Consider the following 22350-nt stretch of genomic DNA (forward strand, 5'->3'; position numbering starts at 1 on the left):
TTTTGGATAGTGACAGGTTAAAACTATGGTCAGTTTATTGTTTGCTGTGTGCAGCCTGTTGGGGAGATTTCCCTTTGTTCCCTTTCCTATAAACATATCAAGTTAAAACACTGGAAGCAAAAATAAATCTCTCCAAAGTCAGGCACCAGACAAGTGTCCCCATTAGAAGATCCCCTCTGTTCATGTTCCAGTGACAACGCACAATGGTTTCCCATCATTTTATAGGAATGTGCATCTTCCCAGCAAGGACAGCAATACAATCATGACAGGTGGTCTAACCTCTACTTATTGTATACAAGCTTAAAAACAATATATATATATATATATATATATATATATATATATATATATTCTCGTTTCCTTCATTTTATTTCTTCTGTATTTCTCTCCCTTCTTTCTTTCTTTTTATTTTCTTACTTTTTTTTATACTTCTTATTCTATATATATATATATATATATATAGACTATAGGGGCTGAGTTTCTGATAGCAACAAACCATTTACCTAATTATACTCCGCTTGGAAAGTTTCTTAGTACTTGGGTGGACACATCTATTTATTATAGGCTTTGTTTTATTGCCCCCAGGTTTGGATACAACAATATACTGAATTTAATCAGATTTTTTAAATTGCATCAACATGTAATATATCAGAATTATGCAGGACGTGCATGTAATGGCATCAAGTGAAGTCTGTTTGTCTGAGAAAGTTTTCACTGTTTTTTTCAGAACTTTTATATTTATATAAATTATGTTTTATATGTGTAGTATATGTATACAAATATCTTGTGTTTATATGTATTATTATACGTTACATGTATTCAAATATCTTGTTGTTAATATCAAATATAACTGTGTGTTAACCTATGCTGTTTTACTATTAAATATTGTAAAAATAAATATTGGATCATTATTTTTCTATCATTGTCGTCTCATTGGTGTGTGAAATGAACTTTTGACGTTCAGTAATTGTGATCATTTCTATGTTAAGTATAATGATGTTTTATAAGATTAATATTAATTCAGAATGAGACCATTTATAAGACTGGCTTTGTTGATAAATTACTTTCATCTATGAAGTATTAATGTATATAACAATAAATACAGTTGCATATACTTCATACAATCTGTATATACTGGAAAATGACACAGGAGTACAAAGGTATAATGGATTACATGCGGATGGCCGATTGATGTTTTTATCTGAGACACAATTTAGAGCCATTTGTCATGTATAAGATTCGTAATTAATTCACATTATTTTTCTATAAGTAATATATATACATATGTAATTTACTGATAGCGCTTCTGTTTGTATCATACATGTACTGTCCGGAAGATGTGTCCGTCTGTCCTAATCTCATCAATATCTAACATTTATCCATCTACCTCTCTTCTTGTATTTTCCTTTCTCTTTATTTCTTAATTTCTTTCTCGTTTCCTTCATTTTATTTTTTTTCCTGTATTTCACTTCCTTCTTTTTCTTTATTTCCTTCCTTCCTTCTTTCTTTCTTTCTTTCTTTCTTTCTTTCTTTCTTTCTTTCTTTCTTTCTTTCTTTCTTTCTTTCTTTCTCTTTTCTTCATTTGTTTCTATTCTTCTTATTATTTTTATTCTTCCTTTCTTTTCTTTCTTTCTGTGTAATCCTCAGTCTATCAGGGGGAGGTCATGTAGAATTATGACCCGAATGGGATCTACAAGGTGATTATTACCTGCCGTTAATCTGCAGTGTGACATAAACAGGCTACATCCCTGTTGGTGGACTAGAAGTAACAGCATTACCTGCCACATGGGGGATATTAGAGGTGCACAGCCTATTTGCTCTCCATCAGTAGGACAGCCCATTTGGTAAGTGTTGTTAAATTGAGCAACATTGTTGTTGCCTATCATTATAGAAGGAGCAATCTGAATGTCTTCCCCCATAGAAGGACCAATGTTTATCTTTATAAGGGCAATCGTGTCTATCTCCAACACTGACCATTGATGTCTGTCTAACTCCATAGAATGAGCAATGGTGCCTGTCTGCCTCCATAGAGGGGGCAATGGTGTCTGTCTACCTCCATAGAAGGAGAAATTGTGTCTGTCTACCTCCATAGAGCGAGCAATGGTGTCTGTCTACCTCCATAGAAGAGGCAATGGTGTCTGTCTACCTCCATAGAAGAGGCAATGGTGTCTGTCTACCTCCATAGAAGGGGCAATGGTGTCTGTCTACCTCCATAGAAGGGGCAATGGTGTCTGTCTACCTCCACAGAAGGAGCAATGGTGTCTGTCTACCTCCATAGAAGGGGCAATGGTGTCTACCTCGATAGAGCGAGCAATAGTGTCTGTCTATACATCCATAGAGCGAGCAATGGTGTCTGTCTACCTCCATAGAAGAGGCAATGGTGTCTGTCTACCTCCATAGAAGGAGCCATGGTGTCTGTCTACCTCCATAGAAGGAGCATTGGTAGCTGTCTACCTCCATACAAGGAGCATTGGTAGCTGTCTACAGAGGGAGCAATGGGGTCTAACTACCTCCATAGAGGGAGCAATGGTGTCTGTCTACCTCCATAGAGGGAGCAATCTTGTCTTTCTAAATCCATAGAGGGGGCAATGGTGTCTTGTCTACCTCCATAGAAGGTGCAATGGTGGATGTCTACCTCCAAAGAGCGAGCAATGTTGTCTGTCTACCTCCATAGAAGGAGCAATGGTGTCTGTCTACCTCCATAGAAGGAGCATTGGTAGCTGTCTACCTCCATAGAAGGAGCATTGGTAGCTGTCTACCTCCATAGAGGGAGCAATGGAGTCTGTCTACCTCAATAGACGGTGCAATAGTATCTGTCCTCACAGAAAGAGTAGTATACTGCCACAAGAGACATAGCAATATCTGCTAAAAATGGGGGTGTCGGCAGCGATGTCTGCTTACATCTTACCTGGGGTGTCATATATATATATATATATATACAGTAGATAGAAATAATTGGTGCCTTTCCAGTACAATACAACGTCCTGAGTCCTCTTTCCAGGGATAAGCGCCTAGCCATCCACTTATCCATCATATACAGTATAATACAGTTTGCAGCCCCTCAGTATGCCTGGCTGTAGATAAACAGGCCATACTGATTAGATTAGACTGTCTCCGGGTCAGTCGGATATAATGTTGTTTTCTTCCTCCCCACTGCGCACACAGTGTGACCCGGGGCTCTCCCCATCCCAAGGCCTGCAGAGTGCTGGGTGACAGGGGACAGCTGCTGTGCTGCCTTGTCATATACACTGCAGGGCTGCTCAACACTACCACTTCTAGGTCATTGTATAGTACATGACTGCAAGCAGCAAGGACAGGTATTTGTATAGATGGGGTGTTCACTATGTGCAGCCCTTCCCCCCCCCCCCCCCCCCCCCCCCAATCTAACCAGTCACCTGCTTCATCAGACTTTTTCTGTAACCTCCGTTAAATATATGCTTATCACACACACAAAGCATTCTATTGGGTAGAATAGTGTTGTAAGTAATATCTACCTGATGATAATGCAATTTCAGTCGTTTTTATAGAAGAAGATGAAACACCTAAGTGAATGTTACCTACAGAGAAGGGTGTATTATAAAAGGCTATTGATATTGGGGGGTTGCTTTACTAAGGGAAAATGAACGATGCACTTTGTAAAGTACAGTTGCTCCAGAGCTTATATTAGGTCAATCTTTAATTTTGAAAAGAATACTCAATAACATGCAAGGAAAATAATAAAAAAAACACAGCATTTTTGTTTGAGATTGGATGATGGAAGTCAGCAGAGCTTCTGCTTATTTACTAAGCTCTGGAGCAACTGCTCTTTGCAAAGCGCATACAGGCATACTCCGCTTTTAAGTACACAATGGGGTTTATTTACTAAAGCTGAAAAGTACAAAATCAGGCTCACTTCAGCATAGAAACCAATGAGTTTCCAGGTTTTATTACCAAAGCTTAATTGAACAAGCTGTGGTTAGAAGCTCATTGGTTTCTATGCAGAAGTGAGCCTGATTTTGCACTTTCCAGCTTTAGTAAATAAACCCCATCGTGGTAGTCTATTTTGCCTGTAATAAATCGGCCCCATGAAGTCAGGAGAGCTGTTTATGATTACACTCTCACATACTGGGGTTGATTTACTAAATCGACTGTGCTTGCAAAGTGAAGTTGCACTCTGCAAGTGTTCCAGAGCTTAGTAAATGAGGTAAAGCTTCACTATGCAAAACGTACCCAATCATGTACAGAGAGGGGGGGGGGGTACATTTTTTTTCACGTGATCTGATGATTGAGGTTAGCAGAGCTTCCCCTTTTTACTAATCTCTAGAGCAACTGCTTTAGAAGAGTGCAGCTGCATTTTGCAAAGTGTATTTGCCTTTAGTAAATCAACCCCAATGGGGGTTGTTTACATTATGGCACATGGGTTATTGGTGAGGTGTGCATTATCTTTAGGAGATGGTGTTCTATGAAGCAGAGTACATGGACAAAACAAATATGAGGACCTTCAATATCACACAGTGTACAAAGACAGAAAATGCTCTCCATGCCCCATCTGATGTATATCTCCCATTCTCCCATTCTATAGCAACTGGAATGTGTACATTATTGTCATTACATTCACTCCCCTACCTAATATTTGCATTTCTGACATTTCAAATACAGTAATATGAATGTATTCCCTGATAGACTTGTTTCCTAAAAAGCTGTGGAGGTGTGTGGAGTACTGAATGAGACAGGTATCCATCCGACAAGTCACCTTGTATCATATAAATAGTACAAAGGCGATGATGGAACAGTATTGCGATTCTTCTTCAGGAATCCTGGAGTCGCAACTCAAGATTATTGTTTGTGTTAAAAAAGTAAAATAAAATTAGTCACTTATTTCTCTGTCACTAGGAACTGACAAGGGGCTATAGAAAGAAAAATGTCTATGTCTGATACTGATTGATATATATATATATATATATATATATATATATATATATATATATATATATATATATATATATATATATATATATATATATATATACACACACACACTTTATATATACACTATGGTGTTAATTGATCCTCTATGTTGCACAGTTGTGTACCCTTTCCATTGTTACAATGTGTCCAGCAGCAGCAGAGTGTTTGTTATTGTCTGGGTGACACTGTATCACTATGTATATATTCAAAGCCCGACTTCAGTAAACATGATCCCTACTGTTCCAGCTTTCTGTCACAAATAAACAATCTTTTCCCCTGTGATAACCAGTAGAAGGGCCTTCAGACTGGCGCAGTGTGATCTCAGAGATGGCGACAGTTGTCCTTCCAGTCCCTCCATGACTTTGACACGCTGGGACTAAGGGGTGAGATGAAAGTAAATGTGCTGCCCAGTGCCCACAGTGCCCAAAGCAACCAGTCACATCTCTGTGTGTAGAATTAGATTGGCATTTGGTTACTGAGTGAAACAGATCCGAGTTAAATAAATCTCTATTATGGTTACTATGACCATTAGTATCATTATCTGTGCTCTCATATGTATGAAGTTCATCGAGATGGTGGGAAATATACAGGTTTTTCATCTTACTCTTGATCAACTGTGGGTATAGGATTGTGTATATGGGATTGTATGGTTGTTGTTGTTGTTTTTTTTGTTGTTGTTGTTTGTTCTGTTTTGTTTTTGTTTTTTCAGTTGAACTGGATGGACTTGTGTCTTTTTTCAACCTAATTATGTAACTATATTTATATTGAAATGTGTATATGGTTTGATGTGAGATTTGAATGTATAGGTCTGGTCCTCCGTCTATTTGGACTTTATCATAAATAATGAATTGAGCACCATATAGTATGGAATATTATAGGCCTCGCATATTACATTATCGCACATGGGTTGAGGTGTGCGTGTTCTTGTTTAGGAAAGGTTTTCATTATTTGGTAGTAGAAATGTAGCTGAGACCTGTGCCATGATTACATGACTATAGTAATACTTATTGCTAATAAAGACCGTTTCTAAAATGTGCATTGGGTATAAAATATATAAAAAGCCATTATGTAGTATACAAACACATTCTATTATTTGTAATAATATTAATATCGTTCTGAAATCCAACTCTACCTTATGATACATAAATATGCCTAACACTATCTTATGAGACATTGATACATATGCCCTATACATATTTACTAAGTGTAGCTAATACATTTGTAAAGGACTGATTTTAAATTTTATATCAACAAATATTTAAATCATTTGTAAAAGAAAAAAGCTCAGTAAATACACAGTAGAAACTGTCGACATCAGACCTCCAATGTAGCTACAGGTAATTGTGTGAAATCAGGAATTCTATAGAGTGTCTAGCCAATGGATGACATGGCCTAACATTCACATACTAAGTGAAAACTATTGTATTGTCCCCAATTATCTCCCCTATATAAAAGATTGAAAGTACACATTCCCTTTATTAAACGTTCACTGTCACTTCACATGATAAAAGACTGCACTGTAGACATTACGTTATATACATCATACATCAATGTATAACATCTATCACAGCGTGTACTGAAGAACTGTGTTCACATTATTGCAGATATGAAGACTTGTCATTGTACACTCTATACAGACACATCAAATACTGCAGATACACCCACACTAACTGATGTATTCAACACTAATATACTGGGCATTCACATCTTATTTGTTACCCTCTGTTAGAAATTACATCGTGTGTCCTTTTTATTCCATAGTGTATTACTGCATCTTATAGTATCCAAACTATTGACAATGTATCTCCATATCATCCACCATAAATGAATATAAAAATGTAAAAGAATAATAAATCAATATATATATATTTACAAATAATTAATGTAGGTATTATATATATATATATATATATATATATATATATATATATATATATATATATATATATATATATATATATATATATATATATATGTATGTGTGTGTGTGTGTGTGTGTGTGTTATATATATATATATATAAATATGTGTGTGTTTTATCTATCTATCTATCTATCTATCTATATATATATATATATATATATATATATATATATATATATTTACAAATAATTAATATTGGTATAATATATATATATATATATATATATATATATATATATATATATATATATATATTATACCAATATTAATTATTTGTAAACAAATATACATATAAATATATATAGATAAAACACACACACATATATATATTTATTATACCAATATTAATTATTTGTAAACAAATATACATATAAATATATAAAATACCTATATATACTCTATATATATATATATATATATATATATATATATATATATATATATATATATATATATATATATATACTAATTAATATAGTTATATCATATATTGTGTGTGTGTGTGTGTATATATACATATATATTCGTGATGATGCACCCTGTAACCGTTATGCAACAAATCACTTTAGTGTCACTTTACTGATGACAAATAAGATTTGATTGCCAGGGACTACAGAAGTTTGATGCCTATATATATTGCTTTTTAAAAATGTTTAGTGCTTTACAATCATATTTTATTTGAGACATAACTGTGCATAGTGACTAACCAATCAGCTTCTAACTTCAGATTGTTCCGTCTATGCTTTGTAAATGAAAGCTAGAAGCTGATTGGTCTTAGTAAACCCCCCTCTGTAAATACCTGTATTGATCAAATATTTTGAGAAATGCACTCAATTGTTAGATATATCCCCAATACTGAATATAATATGCTCTATACATTGCACAGTGTACATTCTGTGTGTCCTTAGAGGGAGAAAATGCAGGGTCTCTAACACACATCACACACACACACATATATATATACATACATACATATATACATTTCTATAAAATATTCTCTATACATTGCACAATGTGCATTCTGTGTGTCCTTAGAGGGAGAAAATGCAGGGTCCCTAACACACACACACGCATATATATATACATACATACATACATATATACATTCCTATACAATATTCTCTATACATTGCACAATGTACATTCCAGGGAGGAAATGCAGTGTAGTGTGTCTCTGACATGACCTGATCTTCATAAGTATATTCCTATACATTGCACAATGTACATTCTATGGGGGGGGGGGAGATGCAGGGTCTCTCTGACTTTATCACCCCCCATGCAGTAGGAACACAGTGCCAGTGGGTGCCAGTTGTCAGCATGTTCCTCTTTCCATAGACATGCAGGTTGTCCTCCATAGGGATGCATAGCCTGTGTGAGCTCAGTTCACCAATCCCCAGGGACAGCAGGTCGTGTCACGTGACTCTGCCCATACAATTGCCCTGCTGTAAAGTCTGCCACAGTCACTCGCGCTCACAGGTCAGCGGAGCACAGCAGAAGCAAGGCGTCTTCCTGAGGATTCTCACCCGATCCGGGCGTCCTACTCCCTGCAGGGTGACCAGAGGAGGAATCCTGGAGCCTGGGACAGACTTCTCCAACTTGTGCAGAGCCCAGAGCAGAGTGAGTACCTCTCTTCTCCCTGCAGCCCCATATCTAAGCAGCTGCCCTTATCTGTCAGATAAACCAGGGGAGGCAGATCCGGATAAAGTGCTGGAAGATCAGCAAAGACACTGATTTACACCGCGGCCGCCTGATAATGTGCCGCATAATGAGGGATGGATCGCTGTTATCGCAATACAAATGTTTGCGCTTGATGCACGATTTATACCCCGTGTTATCAGGAGGGTAGGAGCCGTGTGAGTGCAGCACCCAGTGTCCCCAGCACAACCAGGCCGACTACATCGATGCCAACTGTGCCCATCCTTAGGACCTGGACGCAAATTGTGATTTGCAACCATTCTTCTTGCTGGTTATGGAATGGGAAGTATCACCAAGCCATGCCAGGCTCACAGAGAATGCCCACATGTCCACCTACATGGGCACTGGAAACCTTTTATTTTTGAAGCAAATACAGTATTTACAAAACACTCCTTTTGTGTAGGAGGGTGGCCATTCATGATAGGACTAAATGTGCTTTTTTTTTTTTTGTCCTTTCAATGAGGACAAAATGCACAAAACTTTATATATTTCTTTTATTTGGAGAGCCTAGAGTTCTCAGTATGCCATGCCATTCATTGCTAGGATAGTCAAATCCCGCTGGCACCGGCATGTGTCCTTGAAGATATGACACAAAATAAAATGTTGTATTTTATACCTAGAAGGAGAGACTTTTAGATCTGTACCTACATTATTTAATTTTTTTTCTTTACAAATAAATATTTGTGGCAAGCTCCCCCCCCCCCCCCCAATCAATTATGGGTCAGCCCAGGCCTTCTAGTCTGGGTATAGGATAACAACCTTCATGTCCTAGTAGGAGAAGACATACATTGCAATTTTCATATTTATTCCCCATTAACAGGCAACCCAGAATCGTCCAGCTTTGGATGAACTAGAGATATTGGGGTGCTCTGGGGCTGGAAGTGCATGTCTGTAACCCAGAATCGTCCTGCTTTGAATGAACTAGAGATATTGGGGTGCTCTGGGGCTGGAAGTGCATGTCTGTAACCCAGAATCGTCCAGCTTTGGATGAACTAGAGATATTGGGGTGCTCTGGGGCTGGAAGTGCATGTCTGTAACCCAGAATCGTCCAGCTTTGGATGAACTAGAGATATTGGGGTGCTCTGGGGCTGGAAGTGCATGTCTGTAACCCAGAATCGTGCAGCTTTTGGGGGAAATAATGATCTCAGGGTGCTCTGGGGCTGGAAGGGCAAGCTTGTAACCCAGAATCCTCCAGCTTTGGGGGAACTAGAAATATTAAGGTGCTCAGGGGCTGGGAAGGCATGTGTGTAACCCAGAATGATCCAGCTTTGGATGAACTAGAGACCTGAGGGTGCTCAGAGGCTGGAAACGCATGCTTGTAGCCCATAATCGTCCAACTTTGAAGGAACTATGACCTGAAGATGCTCAGGGGTGAAAAGGCATGCTTATAACCCATAATCCTCCAGCTTTGAGGGAACTAGAGATCTTAGGGGCTGGAAAGGCATGCCTGTAACCCATAATCCTCCAACTTTGGGGAAACTAGATATCTGAGGGTGCCCTGGGGCCAGAAATGCGTGCCTGTAATCCACAATCCTCCAGCTCTGGGGAAACTAGAGATCTGAGGGTGCTCATGGGCTGAAAGGGCATGCTTGGATATGTGGGGTGCCAGTTGTGCCCTGAGTGTTGGTGTTGAGTGTATTGTCCCCCAGAAGTCAGTTCCCTCCCACAGCAGAGTTGTCTTGTTAAGTTTCCTTTTCTTCACACGGTTGCAGGTACTTATCCTCTGCAGATCTGGAAGAGGGATCTACGCCTGGTCCTGGAAGAGGGGATCTTACTAGTCCTGGAAGCCTGGAGAGCCTTTATTTCCCTTTCTTGTTTTCATCCTTCCATTGGATCTAGTCTGAACTGAGAGAAGATGTACCAAAGCCTGGCTCTCACTTCCAACCACGGCCAATCCGCCTATACTCATCATGACTCCACCAATTTCCTCCACCCGACTTCCAGCCCTCCAGTCTACGTGCCCACCAGCAGGGTGCCCGCCATGCTTCAGCCGCTGCCTTACCTCCAGAGCTGTGAGGGTGCTCACCAAGGACACCACCTGGGCAGCCACCCTGGGTGGCCGCAGACGGCCAACGAGAGCCACGCTTTCAACGGCAGCAGCCCCCATACCCCTTCGGGGTTCACCTACTCCCACAGCCCACCGGTGGGCAACAACACTGGCAGGGAGGCAGCCTACCACCACCAGAGCCCCCTGATGCTGAGCGGGGGCACGCGGGAACAGTATGGCAATGCCCTGGTGCGTTCAGTCAATGGCTCTTACTCCACGCCGTACCCCTATGTCAGCCCGGAGATGGCACCTACCTGGGCATCGGGGCACTTTGACGGCTCCATGCTGCACACTTTGCAGGGAAGATCGGCCTTGTCTGGCAGGAGATCCAGTCTGGGTAAATATAGTCCAGGGGTGGCACACATCCCTCATTTTATATAAATAATTCAGAAGCATGACATACCTGTACCAAATGTATTTTTTATACTGGTAGGTAAAGAAAATCTACCAAGAATATTAACGCTGGAATCATGTATGCAGCGAAATGTTGTGTAAGAGGATATTATTTGTGTATTTATTTATTAGTATTTTATTGTTTTTTCTATCTATATCAGTTTTAACTCATATAACTCTGTCAGTGTGCATTGTAGAAGCATAGGAGATTATTAGTAGTAGTAATAGTAGTAGTATTTGCAGCCAATAGGCCATGTTAATGTTGGGAGTGCTGTTGTACCATCCCCCAGACTTCTCTAGTGAAAGTGTTCTGGGAAGCCCTGGAAATCTCAACCCCATCCAGTCCATGTAATAATGGAGTCAGCCCCATGCTTTGAACATTGCTTATATATAATACACGATGCTATTTTGTTTGCTATGTATGTCAGTTTGTAACTCACACCTGGCATCGCATATTATGTATAGAAGCATAGGAGATTATTATTATTATTATTATTATTATTATTATTATTATTATTAGCAGCAGCAGCTTCAGCCTGTAATGTTAGGGTGCTCTTGTACCATTCCCCAGACTCCCCCAGTGCATACATATTTGGGAGAAAGTGTTCTGGGAACCCCTGGAAATCTCATAATCCCCCCCCCCCCCCCCAGTCCATGTAACAACAGATTCAGAGCTCTGAACATTGCTTATATTAATACACAATTCTATTTTGTTAGCTATGTATGTCAGTTTTAACTCATACCTGTTATTGAATAGTATGTATATAAGTATAGGGAATTTGTATTAATATTATTTGCAGCCTATACACTTGTCAATGTCAGAAGTGCTATTGGGCCATTCTCCAGACTCCCCCAGTGCACTATATATGGGAGAAATTGTTCTGGGAACCCCTGGAAATCTCAGCCCCCCCCAGCCCATTTAATAACTGATTCAGCCCCGTGCTTTGATCATTGCTTATATTAATACACAATGACAGCTGCTTGAGTTAGAGGATAAAACAAAACATTTATCACATTGCTGGCAGTGTGTGAGAATTCAGATGCATGTTAGTATTCTTCACATAATCGTGAATAAGAAGGCAAAGGTGGGTTACATTAGAATGAAGGAACAATTCCCCCTATACCTTGCAATTAGAGGAGGAAGAAGGATAAGGAAAACTATTACTGTAAATTGTGTTTCATTTTTCTGTAACTCAGCTATTGGACACAACTTATATATTGAAAAATGTAACCCTTAAGTTCTATGTAAAAGTGAAAGCAGGATTTGACATATAAAATACATCACATAAGATATATATTATATATACTACAAGATCAGATTGTAACAAATAGGAAGATTTCAATGTGTAGTGTGATAGTGAGGGAAAGGTCAGTCAATTATAATTTACTTCTAATGTCTTCTCTTACAATTTTTAAATAGTTTAGTTAGGTCTTAAATAAAACTGTTTTGCTTTAACAGATTTTATAGTCATTTCAGCTAAAATCACCTTTCCTGTTATTTTCTCTTCTGTTAGTGAACAGAATCGTACATAACCATTGATTTGTATTATTCTGTTATGTCGTCTGTCACCACACATACAAATAGAGACGTTCCTGTATTTTCAGCATGCATTGAAAAATCACAGCACAGGGAAAAATCTGTAAACCTTTTTATTGAAAGGTGTGTAGTTAGAAAGATAGTATATACTTCTGTATACTTACCTAGAAAATTCCTATACAGATAAAATAAGTCGTTTTATCTCCTATATCTTGGTGTCATTAAAAAAAGCACTTCTAGGAAAACAAACTACGATAAATATTATACAATAACAATTACATTCTGATTACAATATTCTAATCTCATTCTGACTACAATATTCTAATCTCATTCTAATATGCACTTTGATTACAATGGCCATTAATCGTGTATATACATTACATGATTACTAACAGCAATCTCTCTGTACTTGGCCTTTGGCCTGATCATTTATATACCTGTTATTGACTTGCTAGTATTTCTCCTATATTTATACCTGTTATTGACTTGCTAGTATTTCTCCTATATGTGGCAATGGAAATATTTTATCCTGATAATATTCAGCTCCCATTGACACCTGCCTGTCCCTGTGCTGGACTGTAAATACCCACAAATGTCTTCTTATCTAATCCCCAGCCTCTCCATGTCAGGGGACCCTCTTATTCTTCATATTCTCTCCATTTCTATATGTCATGTCCATTTTGGACGGGAATGTTCTCAGGTGTATTCTTGTTTATATATATATTTATTTATATATATATATATATATATATATATATATATATATATATATATATGTGTGTATATATATATATATATATATATATATATATATATATATATATATATATACAGTGGGCAACATTTACTTTGTGGGGCTGCTACTAAAACTGAAGAGTGAAAAATCTGGCGCAGCTCTGTATAGAAACCAATCAGCTTCTAACTTTAACTTGTTCAATTAGGCTTTGACAATAAAACCTGGAAGCTGATTGGTTTCTATGCAGAGCTGCACCAGATTTTTCACGCTCCAGATTTAGTAAATCTCCCCCTATGTGTAACTACAATGGTACCTGCATGTAAAAGGCCTTATATGTAAGAGAAATCATTACAAGCTGTAAAGAGTTGAAAATAAGTTGGGATTTTATGCCATTTTAGAGGCGTCCTTCCATTGACAGGGAACCTTGAAACATCTCTCGTCATACGGATGAATTTATATATATCACTAATTGTGTATTATTAATATTATTATTATTATGATGATATAAATCGCATAAACAGAGAATTAAACAGTTAGAATATACTTATAATATGTGTGTGTATTATAATTACCATCCTGCATAGTAACTATATTAATTGAAGAGGACATTATTTACAGCAGGAGTTTTTGTATAGCAACGAACATACAAAAATAACAATAATGATAATAATAATATTAACTAGCAGTAAGCTGTGAAAACATATAATAATAATAATAATAATAATAATAATAATAATAATAATAATAATAATAATATTAACAATGACTGGCAGTAGTAAAGATGTGAAAACAAATAATACCAATAACAGTAATGATAATAATAATCATATTGTCTGGCAGTAGTAAAGTCGTGAAAACATATAATACTACTACTACTAATAATAATAATAATAATGACTGGCAGTAATAAAACCGTGAAAACAAATAATAATAATAATTATATTGACTGGCAGTAGTAAAGCTGTGAAATAATAATAATAATAATAATAATAATAATAATAATGACTGGCATAGTAAAGCTATGAACACATAAAACATTATGAAGCTGTGAAAACATATACTAGTAATAATAATAATGATGATAATAATATTGACTGGTAGTACCATAGTAAAGCTGTGAAATAATAATAATGACTGGCAGTAAGCAAAGCTATGAAAATAGATCATCATAATAATAATAAAAACATATATAATAATAATAATGACTTGCAGTTGTAAAGCTGTGAAGATATATAATAATAATAATAATAATAATAATGACTGGCAGTAATAAAGCTATGAAGACGTATAATAATAATAATGAGTGGCAGTAGTAAAGCTGTGAAAACCTGTAATAATAATATTAATAATAATAACAACAAAATTGTTCAGGTGTGGTAAAGCTGTGAGACTATAGAAAGGTGCGGTGAGTATACCCCCGGTTGTATATAGGTGTATATAGGTGTTGTATATGGGTGTATATAGGTGTTGTATATGGGTGTATATAGGTGTTGTATATGGGTGTATATAGGTGTTGTATATGGGTGTATATGGGTGATGGATGGGATTAGGAATAGTCGCCGGTCTCATGTAACGTTTAGCACAGCGGAGATCAGTGCAGATCTTTGCCGGGATGTGGAGGGAACACATTCATAGAACAATGTATTAGTAGCGGCTGGATACAATGTAACAATAAGTGGCACTTCATCTCCTACAAAGTGACTGTATGGGAGGTAAAGACTCTCCGTTACAAGCCGCGGCTGGGCCGGGACAGCCAGACATACCGGGCCCGGGAAGGAGGACTCACTGTAGTTCACTGGATCCCCGACCTCCATTCCTCTACAATTTACTACACATTCACACCGAATTCACCCAATCTGCTGAATGTTACACTTCTTCTAAATGTCACCTAACAACACTGCTCATAATACTAGTGAGAGTACTATAGAATTAGTAGTAAATATTAGTAGAAGCTGTAATGAAGTCAGTAGTATAATGCTAATCGTTTGTATTCTGCAGTAAAATGTTGTTATTGTGTTATTATTATTATACATAGAATATTACATAGTAGCAGCAATACAATGATATATAGATACATACTGTATATTTATTATTGTATTGCTGCTACTATGTAATATTCTATGTATATTAATAATAACACAGTAACATAGTTACATGAAAACTCAAAAAGTTTACTGTACAATTCATTCCGGCTTTAATAAAACTTGGATTGTGGAAAAAAAAAAGAAAACTACATTTATATCCAAATGAATTCAACATTCTACTGCAACAGAATACTATGTATATTAATAACACAACAGCATAGTATAGTATTATTATTAATACTAGTAAAACATATGATTAGTTGCTAATAAAGTGTATTATACTTCATTATATTTTACATTGTTAGTCTGTAATGGTGATTTCCTTTATTGTATATAAATGAATGTTGCATGTAATGGTTTTATAATTATTTATTGCATGCTGGTGGTATTAATCTTAGTAGTCATAGCTATTCAGCTGTTATTACTATATTCATATTTGAGAGGTTTAATGTTAGATTTTATTGTGGTATCATATTGTGTAATTGTACTGTTACTGCTATTAGTATCAATACTACTACTCATAATAATAATAATAATAATAATAATAATAATAATAATAATAATATGCTGTTAAACAGAGATGATGGCGCAGGGTTGTGAACTCTCCCCATATTTACCTTCTATTTTTGGGGTATGGAATTTTATTCTTTAAAACGCCTTGTTTTTCATTTATTAAAAAAACCGTAAAAATAAATACAATTAAGCAGATAGGTATTGAGAGGGGGTGCAGGAACATAGGGTTAAAGAAAGAGTTTCCCCTCGTTAAAACAACAACAAAAAAAAAGGATTAATACATATAGTTTCAGAAATAAACAGAAACCTTCTGTAAAGAGACTATGATCTTCTCTAGGTCAGATTAGGTTAATTCTGTCAGTGTACACACAATGTAAAGCCAGCCAGACACTTTGCAATCTGCATGTACAATCCATTCAAACTTTTTTAGAAATAAGACTATGGGGGTTATTTATTAAAGGCAAGTCCACTTTGCACTACAAGTGCAAACTATAGGTGCAAATTGCACTGAAAGTGCACTTGGAAGTGCAGTCGCTGTAAATCTAAGGGGTACATCTGAAATGAGGGGAAGCTCTGCTGATTTTATTATCCAATCATGTGCAAGCTAAAATGCTGTTTTTTGTTTTCCTTGCATGTCCCCCTCGGATCTACAGCAACTGCACCTCCAAGTGCACTTTCAGTGCAATTTCAAGTGCACTTTGCACTTGTAGTTTGCACTTGTGGTGCAAAGTGAATTTGCCTTTTGTAATTAACCCACAATGTAGCAGAAACCCTATGAAAACTATCCACTCAGTTTGTATCTAGTCAGGTAGGCTCTCATACTACTGGTTGAAGAGATTGTTCAATCAGATTGTAAGGTCATTGGCTAGCTTAACAATTACAATCAGACTGAGTAACTATGTCTGTGGTACACCTGTAGATACCCCCAGTCAATTTTCATGGGAAGGGGGTTAGTGATCAGAAAGAAGGAAACCTTGTGTGAAGCCTCGTACACACGGCCGAGGAACTCGACAGGCGAAACACATCGTTTTGCTCGTCGAGTTCCTTGTTAGGCTGTCGAGGATCTCGGCGAGCCAAATTTCTCCATTGCCGTCGAGGAAAAAGAAGACATGCTCTCTTTTTGGCTCAACGAGATCCTCGACAGTTTCCTCGTCAAAGTGTACACACGACCGGTTTCCTCGGCAAAAAAAAACAAAACAGCAAGTTTCTTGCTGGTTTTTGCCGAGAAACTCAGGCCTCGTATACACACAACTGAGTTTCTCGGCAAAAACCAGCAAGAAACTTGCTGTTTTTTTTTTTTTTGCCGAGGAAACCGGTCGTGTGTACACTTTGACGAGGAAACTGTCGAGGATCTCGTTGAGCCAAAAAGAGAGCATGTCTTCTTTTTCCTCGACGGCAATGGAGAAATTTGGCTCTCCGAGATCCTCGACAGCCTAACAAGGAACTCGACGAGCAAAACGATGTGTTTCGCCCGTCGAGTTTCTCGGCCGTGTGTACGAGGCTTCAGTCGTGTGTACGAGGCCTGATGGTTGTTTCTTGGTGAACTGAATATTGCCGTATCACACCACCCCTGTGCTCTGCATGGACTAAAAACAAGCAGTCATCCCATGTGACCATTGGTGTTTAGGGGTGTGCTGGTCGGAACAGTTGTCCGAGGACAGCCAGATTCTGCCTGCATAACTTATCTCTCTTATGTCTAGTACACGCGATGCGAAAATCAGACGAAAATAACAGCTTTTGGAGCGATCATCAAGATAATCTGATCGTTAGTACACAGCTTTCGAGAGCTGATAACGACAGTTCATGTGAAAACATCCGACAGGACAAACATGATATATTTTTTTTTTTTTCGGATTATAATAGAACAAACAATTTTTTGTGTAATTACGATCCGAAAATCGTACAAAAATGCCGCTTTCGAAACGATTGTACGATAATCAGATCGTTAGTAAAGAGCTTTCGAGAGCCGATTTTGACAGTTCATCCGATATTATTCTATCAGACATGCACAATTTTTTTTTTATCGTAAGATGCCAGATCGTCCGATTTTCGTTTAATCAGTACAGCTGTCGTTCGAATATGCAATACAAATGCATTACAACACATGACATCACTTCCGAATTTTTATTCTGTCGTACGAACATTTTTGTGACTTTAGTAAACTCATTAGATTCGACGTGAGATTAGCATGCAAAATAAAAAACTGACGATCATTCGTCCGATAATTGGGTCGTGTGTACCGGGCATTAGTATAGTATTTGTACGAAACAAAATCGTGTGACAGAGACCACACAAGCTCGGAAACTAAAGAATACAATACAATGCATCACTTCTAATTCCCCGTACACACGATGAGATTATTGGATTATCGAAGGATTGTCCGTTTTTGTTTTTTTTTGCATGCTAATCGCACGTCGAATCTGATGAGTTTACTAAAGTCACGAAAATTCTCGTACGACAGAATAAAAATTTGGAAGTGATGTCATGTGTTGCAATGCATTTATATTGCTCTTTCGAACGACAGCTGTACTGATTAAATGAAAATCGTACGATCTGGCATCTTAAGAAAAAAAAATCTGTCTATGTCCGATAAAATAATATCGAATGAACTGTCATGATCTACTCTCGAAAGCTCTGTACTAACGATCAGATCGCTATCATATGATCGCTTCTAAAGCTGCATTTTTGGTACAATTTTTGGATCGTGTGTACGGGGTAGTAAGTTGTAGTCTCGTACGAGAATTTTAGTAATGGCCATGCACACGATCCAAAAATCAGATGACAGATCGTCTGTTTTTCTTTGCATGCTAGTCACATATCGAAAATGAAGAGTTTACTAAAGTTACAAAAATTCTCATACGACAGAATAAAAAATCAGAAGTGATGTCATGTGTTGTAGTGTATTTGTATTTTTTTTTTTTTTTTAAAACGACAACTGTACTGATTAAACGAAAATCATGCGAGAATTTTTTTTCATGCTTGTCTGATTGGTTATTATTGTATGAACTGTTGTGATCAACTCTCGATATCTATGTACTAATGATCAGATTATCATACGATTGATGCGAAAGAGGTATTTTTCGTCTGATTTTCAGATCATGTGTATGGGTCATAACTGTATGAGAAAACCTATTGGTTTTCACTATGAGACTAGCATGCAAAAGAAAAAAAAAAAAGACGGATAATCATTCCTCCAATAGTCTTTTTATGTGTACTAGGCATTAGTGCCTATGTTTATAAATAGCTGTATGTACTGTCAATGTCATAATTGTATTAGCTAATTCCCACATAAAAAAAAAATGGTCTAGCCATAGTAGAGTTACAGGGTGATCTATATGCTGTTCATCAGATTCCCGGTAATAAATGGAGAAGAACTTTGGAGTTTTGAAAACAGAAATCTTCTGTAGCAACTGTGAAAATTAACCACCCAACATGTTCATCAACAATTAGGCTGCATTCACACCTGAGCGTAGCGTTTTCGGTCTTTTTTTCCGACGTTTTGTCACGCGTATTCACACGTATTCGCGCGTTTGCATACATCGTTGTCCGACGTTTTTGAACTTTGTCGTTTTTTATTTCAGCCAATAGGAAAAATGATCATCTCTTTCATCACTTGTTGCTATGTTTGTAGATTTTTTTTATCTTCTTCCTGGGTGAATGTTCTATTTCACAGAACAGATTAAAGCGACAAAACGCCCGTAGAAACGCTCGTTGTCACGCTAGATGCTTGAATCGAGCGTTTCCATTAGTTTCTATGGGAATACAAATGTTCAAAAACGCCCAAATTAGCCCGATTTGCACAACAAAAAAGGGTCCAGAACTTGTTTGAGCGTCAGGCGTTTTGGAGTGGAGATGTGATCAATCTCCATAGAGAATAATGTATTTTTTCCCCTCTAGCGTTTTATAGCTTCAGGCTTCAGGCTACAAAACGCTCAGGTGTGAATGCAGCCTGAAGCCTCGTACACACGACGGAGGAACTCGACGGGCGAAACACATAGTTTTCCTCGTCGAGTTCCTTGTTAGGCTCTCGAGGAACTCGACAAGCCAATTTTCTCCATTCCCCTCAAGGAAATAGAGAACTTGCTCTCTTTTTGGCTCGTCGAGTTTCTCGACAGTTTCCTCTACGAAAATGTACACACGACCGGTTTCCTCGGGAAAAAAATATCTCCCAGCAAGTTTCTTGCTGGTTTTTGCTGAGAAACTCGGTCGTGTGTACGAGGCCTTAGGGAAAGAAGACTTAAAGCGGAGGTCCGCCCGTTTTTTTTATTTTTAAAATCCAGCAGCTACAAATACTGCGGCTGCTGACTTTTAAAAAATAGACATTTACCTGTCCAGGGTGCCCGCGATGTCAGCAGACGAGGTTGAGCAATCGCTCGGTCCTCGGCTGCTTCTGCCGCCATCCTCCGTAAGGGAATCAGGAAGTGAAGCCTTGCGGAGGGGGGGGGGGGTTTGACATCACAAGGCTGGACTCCCGTGGGAGTCAGAACCCGGAAGTGGTGAAAATACCTGTCTCAGACAGGTATCTGTACTCCCCTCTGAAAGGTGCCAAATGTGACACCGGAGGGGGGGAGGGATCCAAAAAGCTGAGGTTCACTTTTTGTGTGATCCTCCACTTTAAAGCAGAGTTCTACCCTCAAAAAAGTTTATTTTTTATTTTTAAAGTCAGCAGCTGCAAACACTGTAGCTGCTGACTTTTAATAAGGACACTTACCTGTCCAGGGAGCCCGCAATGACTCCTAGAGGCAGAGACATGATGGGATTTGTAGTTTAAGCTGGAGTGCCGAGGTTGCCTACCCCTGACATAGGCAGGTTATCATTCTGCCCCTCGGCAGATGTCGGTGGACATCAAGTCTGCGGTAGCCATCTCTGGACTGGACTGGTCACAGGGGTAGCGAGCCGACGGCGGAGCCGAGTCACGTATATATACTTGATCCGGCGCACAGGTGTTACCATGTAGCAGTAAAACTGCTATAGGGCGGACGTGAAGTAGTTAAAAAAAATATATATATATATTTTACTAGACCTTGATTGGAGTGATCAATGAAAAATCAACTAAAATCTGAGAACGGAGAGAAATATGAAGGCTGCCACTGCTGATCTCTTTCTGAAAATGTTTGTTGCCTGGCCATCTCTGGATTCAATACTTTCTGAGTCACGGACCTGGAATAAGCAAGTACTTACAAGTATTGATCTCCACTCTCAGAAATCAGCAATGGCATCCTCCATGTTTCCCACGTTTTTCTCAGTTCAGGTTTCCAGCTATATCAGTGGTCTCCAAACTGAAGGCTGTGGGATGGATTTGCTTTCCTTTATTCGGCCCTTGGGGCACTATTCTTCCAACTGATACCAACAATGAGGCACCATTCCTTTTACTGACATCAACAGTATGTCATCATTTCTCCAGTGATTGAGAACTATTCCTTCCACTGACACGTACAGCGGGGCACTATTCCCACCACTGACACCAATGATGGGGCACTATTCCCACCACTGACACCAATGATGGGGCACTATTCCCACCACTGACACCAATGATGGGGCACTATTCCTCCCACTGACACCCGTAATGGGGTATTATTCCTTGCACTTATACCAACAATGGGGTACTTTTCTTCCTACTGACACCATTAATAGGTTACTGTTTTTCCCACTGACACCAATGATGGGACACAATTCCTCCCACTGATATACTCTAAATGATGGGGCACTATTCCTCCCACTGACACTTAGGCCCCGTACACACGACCGAGGAACTCGACGTGCCAAACACATCGAGTTCCTCGTTGAGTTCAGTGTGGAAGCCGCCGAGGAACTCGGCGGGCCGACTTTTGCCATTGAACAACGAGGAAATAGAGAACATGTTCTCTATTTCCTCGCCGAGGTCCTCGTCGGCTTCCTCGGCCGAAAGTGTACACACGGCCGGGTTTCTCGGCAGAATTCAGCTCTGAACCGAGTTTCTGGCTGAATTCTGCCGAGAAACTCGGTCGTGTGTACGGGGCCTTACAGTGGAGCACTTTTCCTTTCACTGACATTAATTATGAGGCACTATTCCTCCACCTGACACCAATAATGGGGCACTGTCTGTCCCACTGACACCAATGATACGGCACTATTCTTTCCACTGACACCAATGATGGGGTACTGTCCATCCCACTGACACCAATGATGGAGTACTGTCCATCCCACTGACACCAATGATAGGGCACTATTCTTTCCACTGACACCAATGATGGAGTACTGTCCATTCCACTGACACCAATGATGAGGCACTATTCTTTCCACTGACACCAATGATGTGGCACTGTCCGTCCCACTGACACCAATGATGGGGCACTATTCTTTCCACTGACACCAATGATGTGGTACTTTTCCTTCCACTTACACCAGCTCTTCCTACTAAAGACACCATTAATGGGTCACTATTTCTCCCACTGACACCACTGATGGGTCACTATTCCTTCCACTGACACCAATGA

General features: G+C 38.5%; 1 protein-coding gene across 1 annotated transcript in view; it reads left to right on the forward strand.

Annotated features, from left to right (window-relative positions):
- Positions 1-8203: 8203 nt before the first annotated feature.
- Positions 8204-22350, forward strand: part of GATA5 (GATA binding protein 5) — a 54445-nt gene continuing 40298 nt past the window's right edge. The window contains exons 1-2 of the mRNA XM_040329985.1: positions 8204-8486; positions 10277-10948. Coding sequence (XP_040185919.1) covers positions 10420-10948 — 529 coding nt within the window. The 5' untranslated portion in view covers positions 8204-8486; positions 10277-10419. The remainder of the gene's footprint in view (positions 8487-10276; positions 10949-22350) is intronic.

Source organism: Rana temporaria, chromosome 12, assembly GCF_905171775.1.
Source record: "Rana temporaria chromosome 12, aRanTem1.1, whole genome shotgun sequence".
NCBI classification, from domain to species: Eukaryota; Metazoa; Chordata; class Amphibia; order Anura; family Ranidae; genus Rana; species Rana temporaria.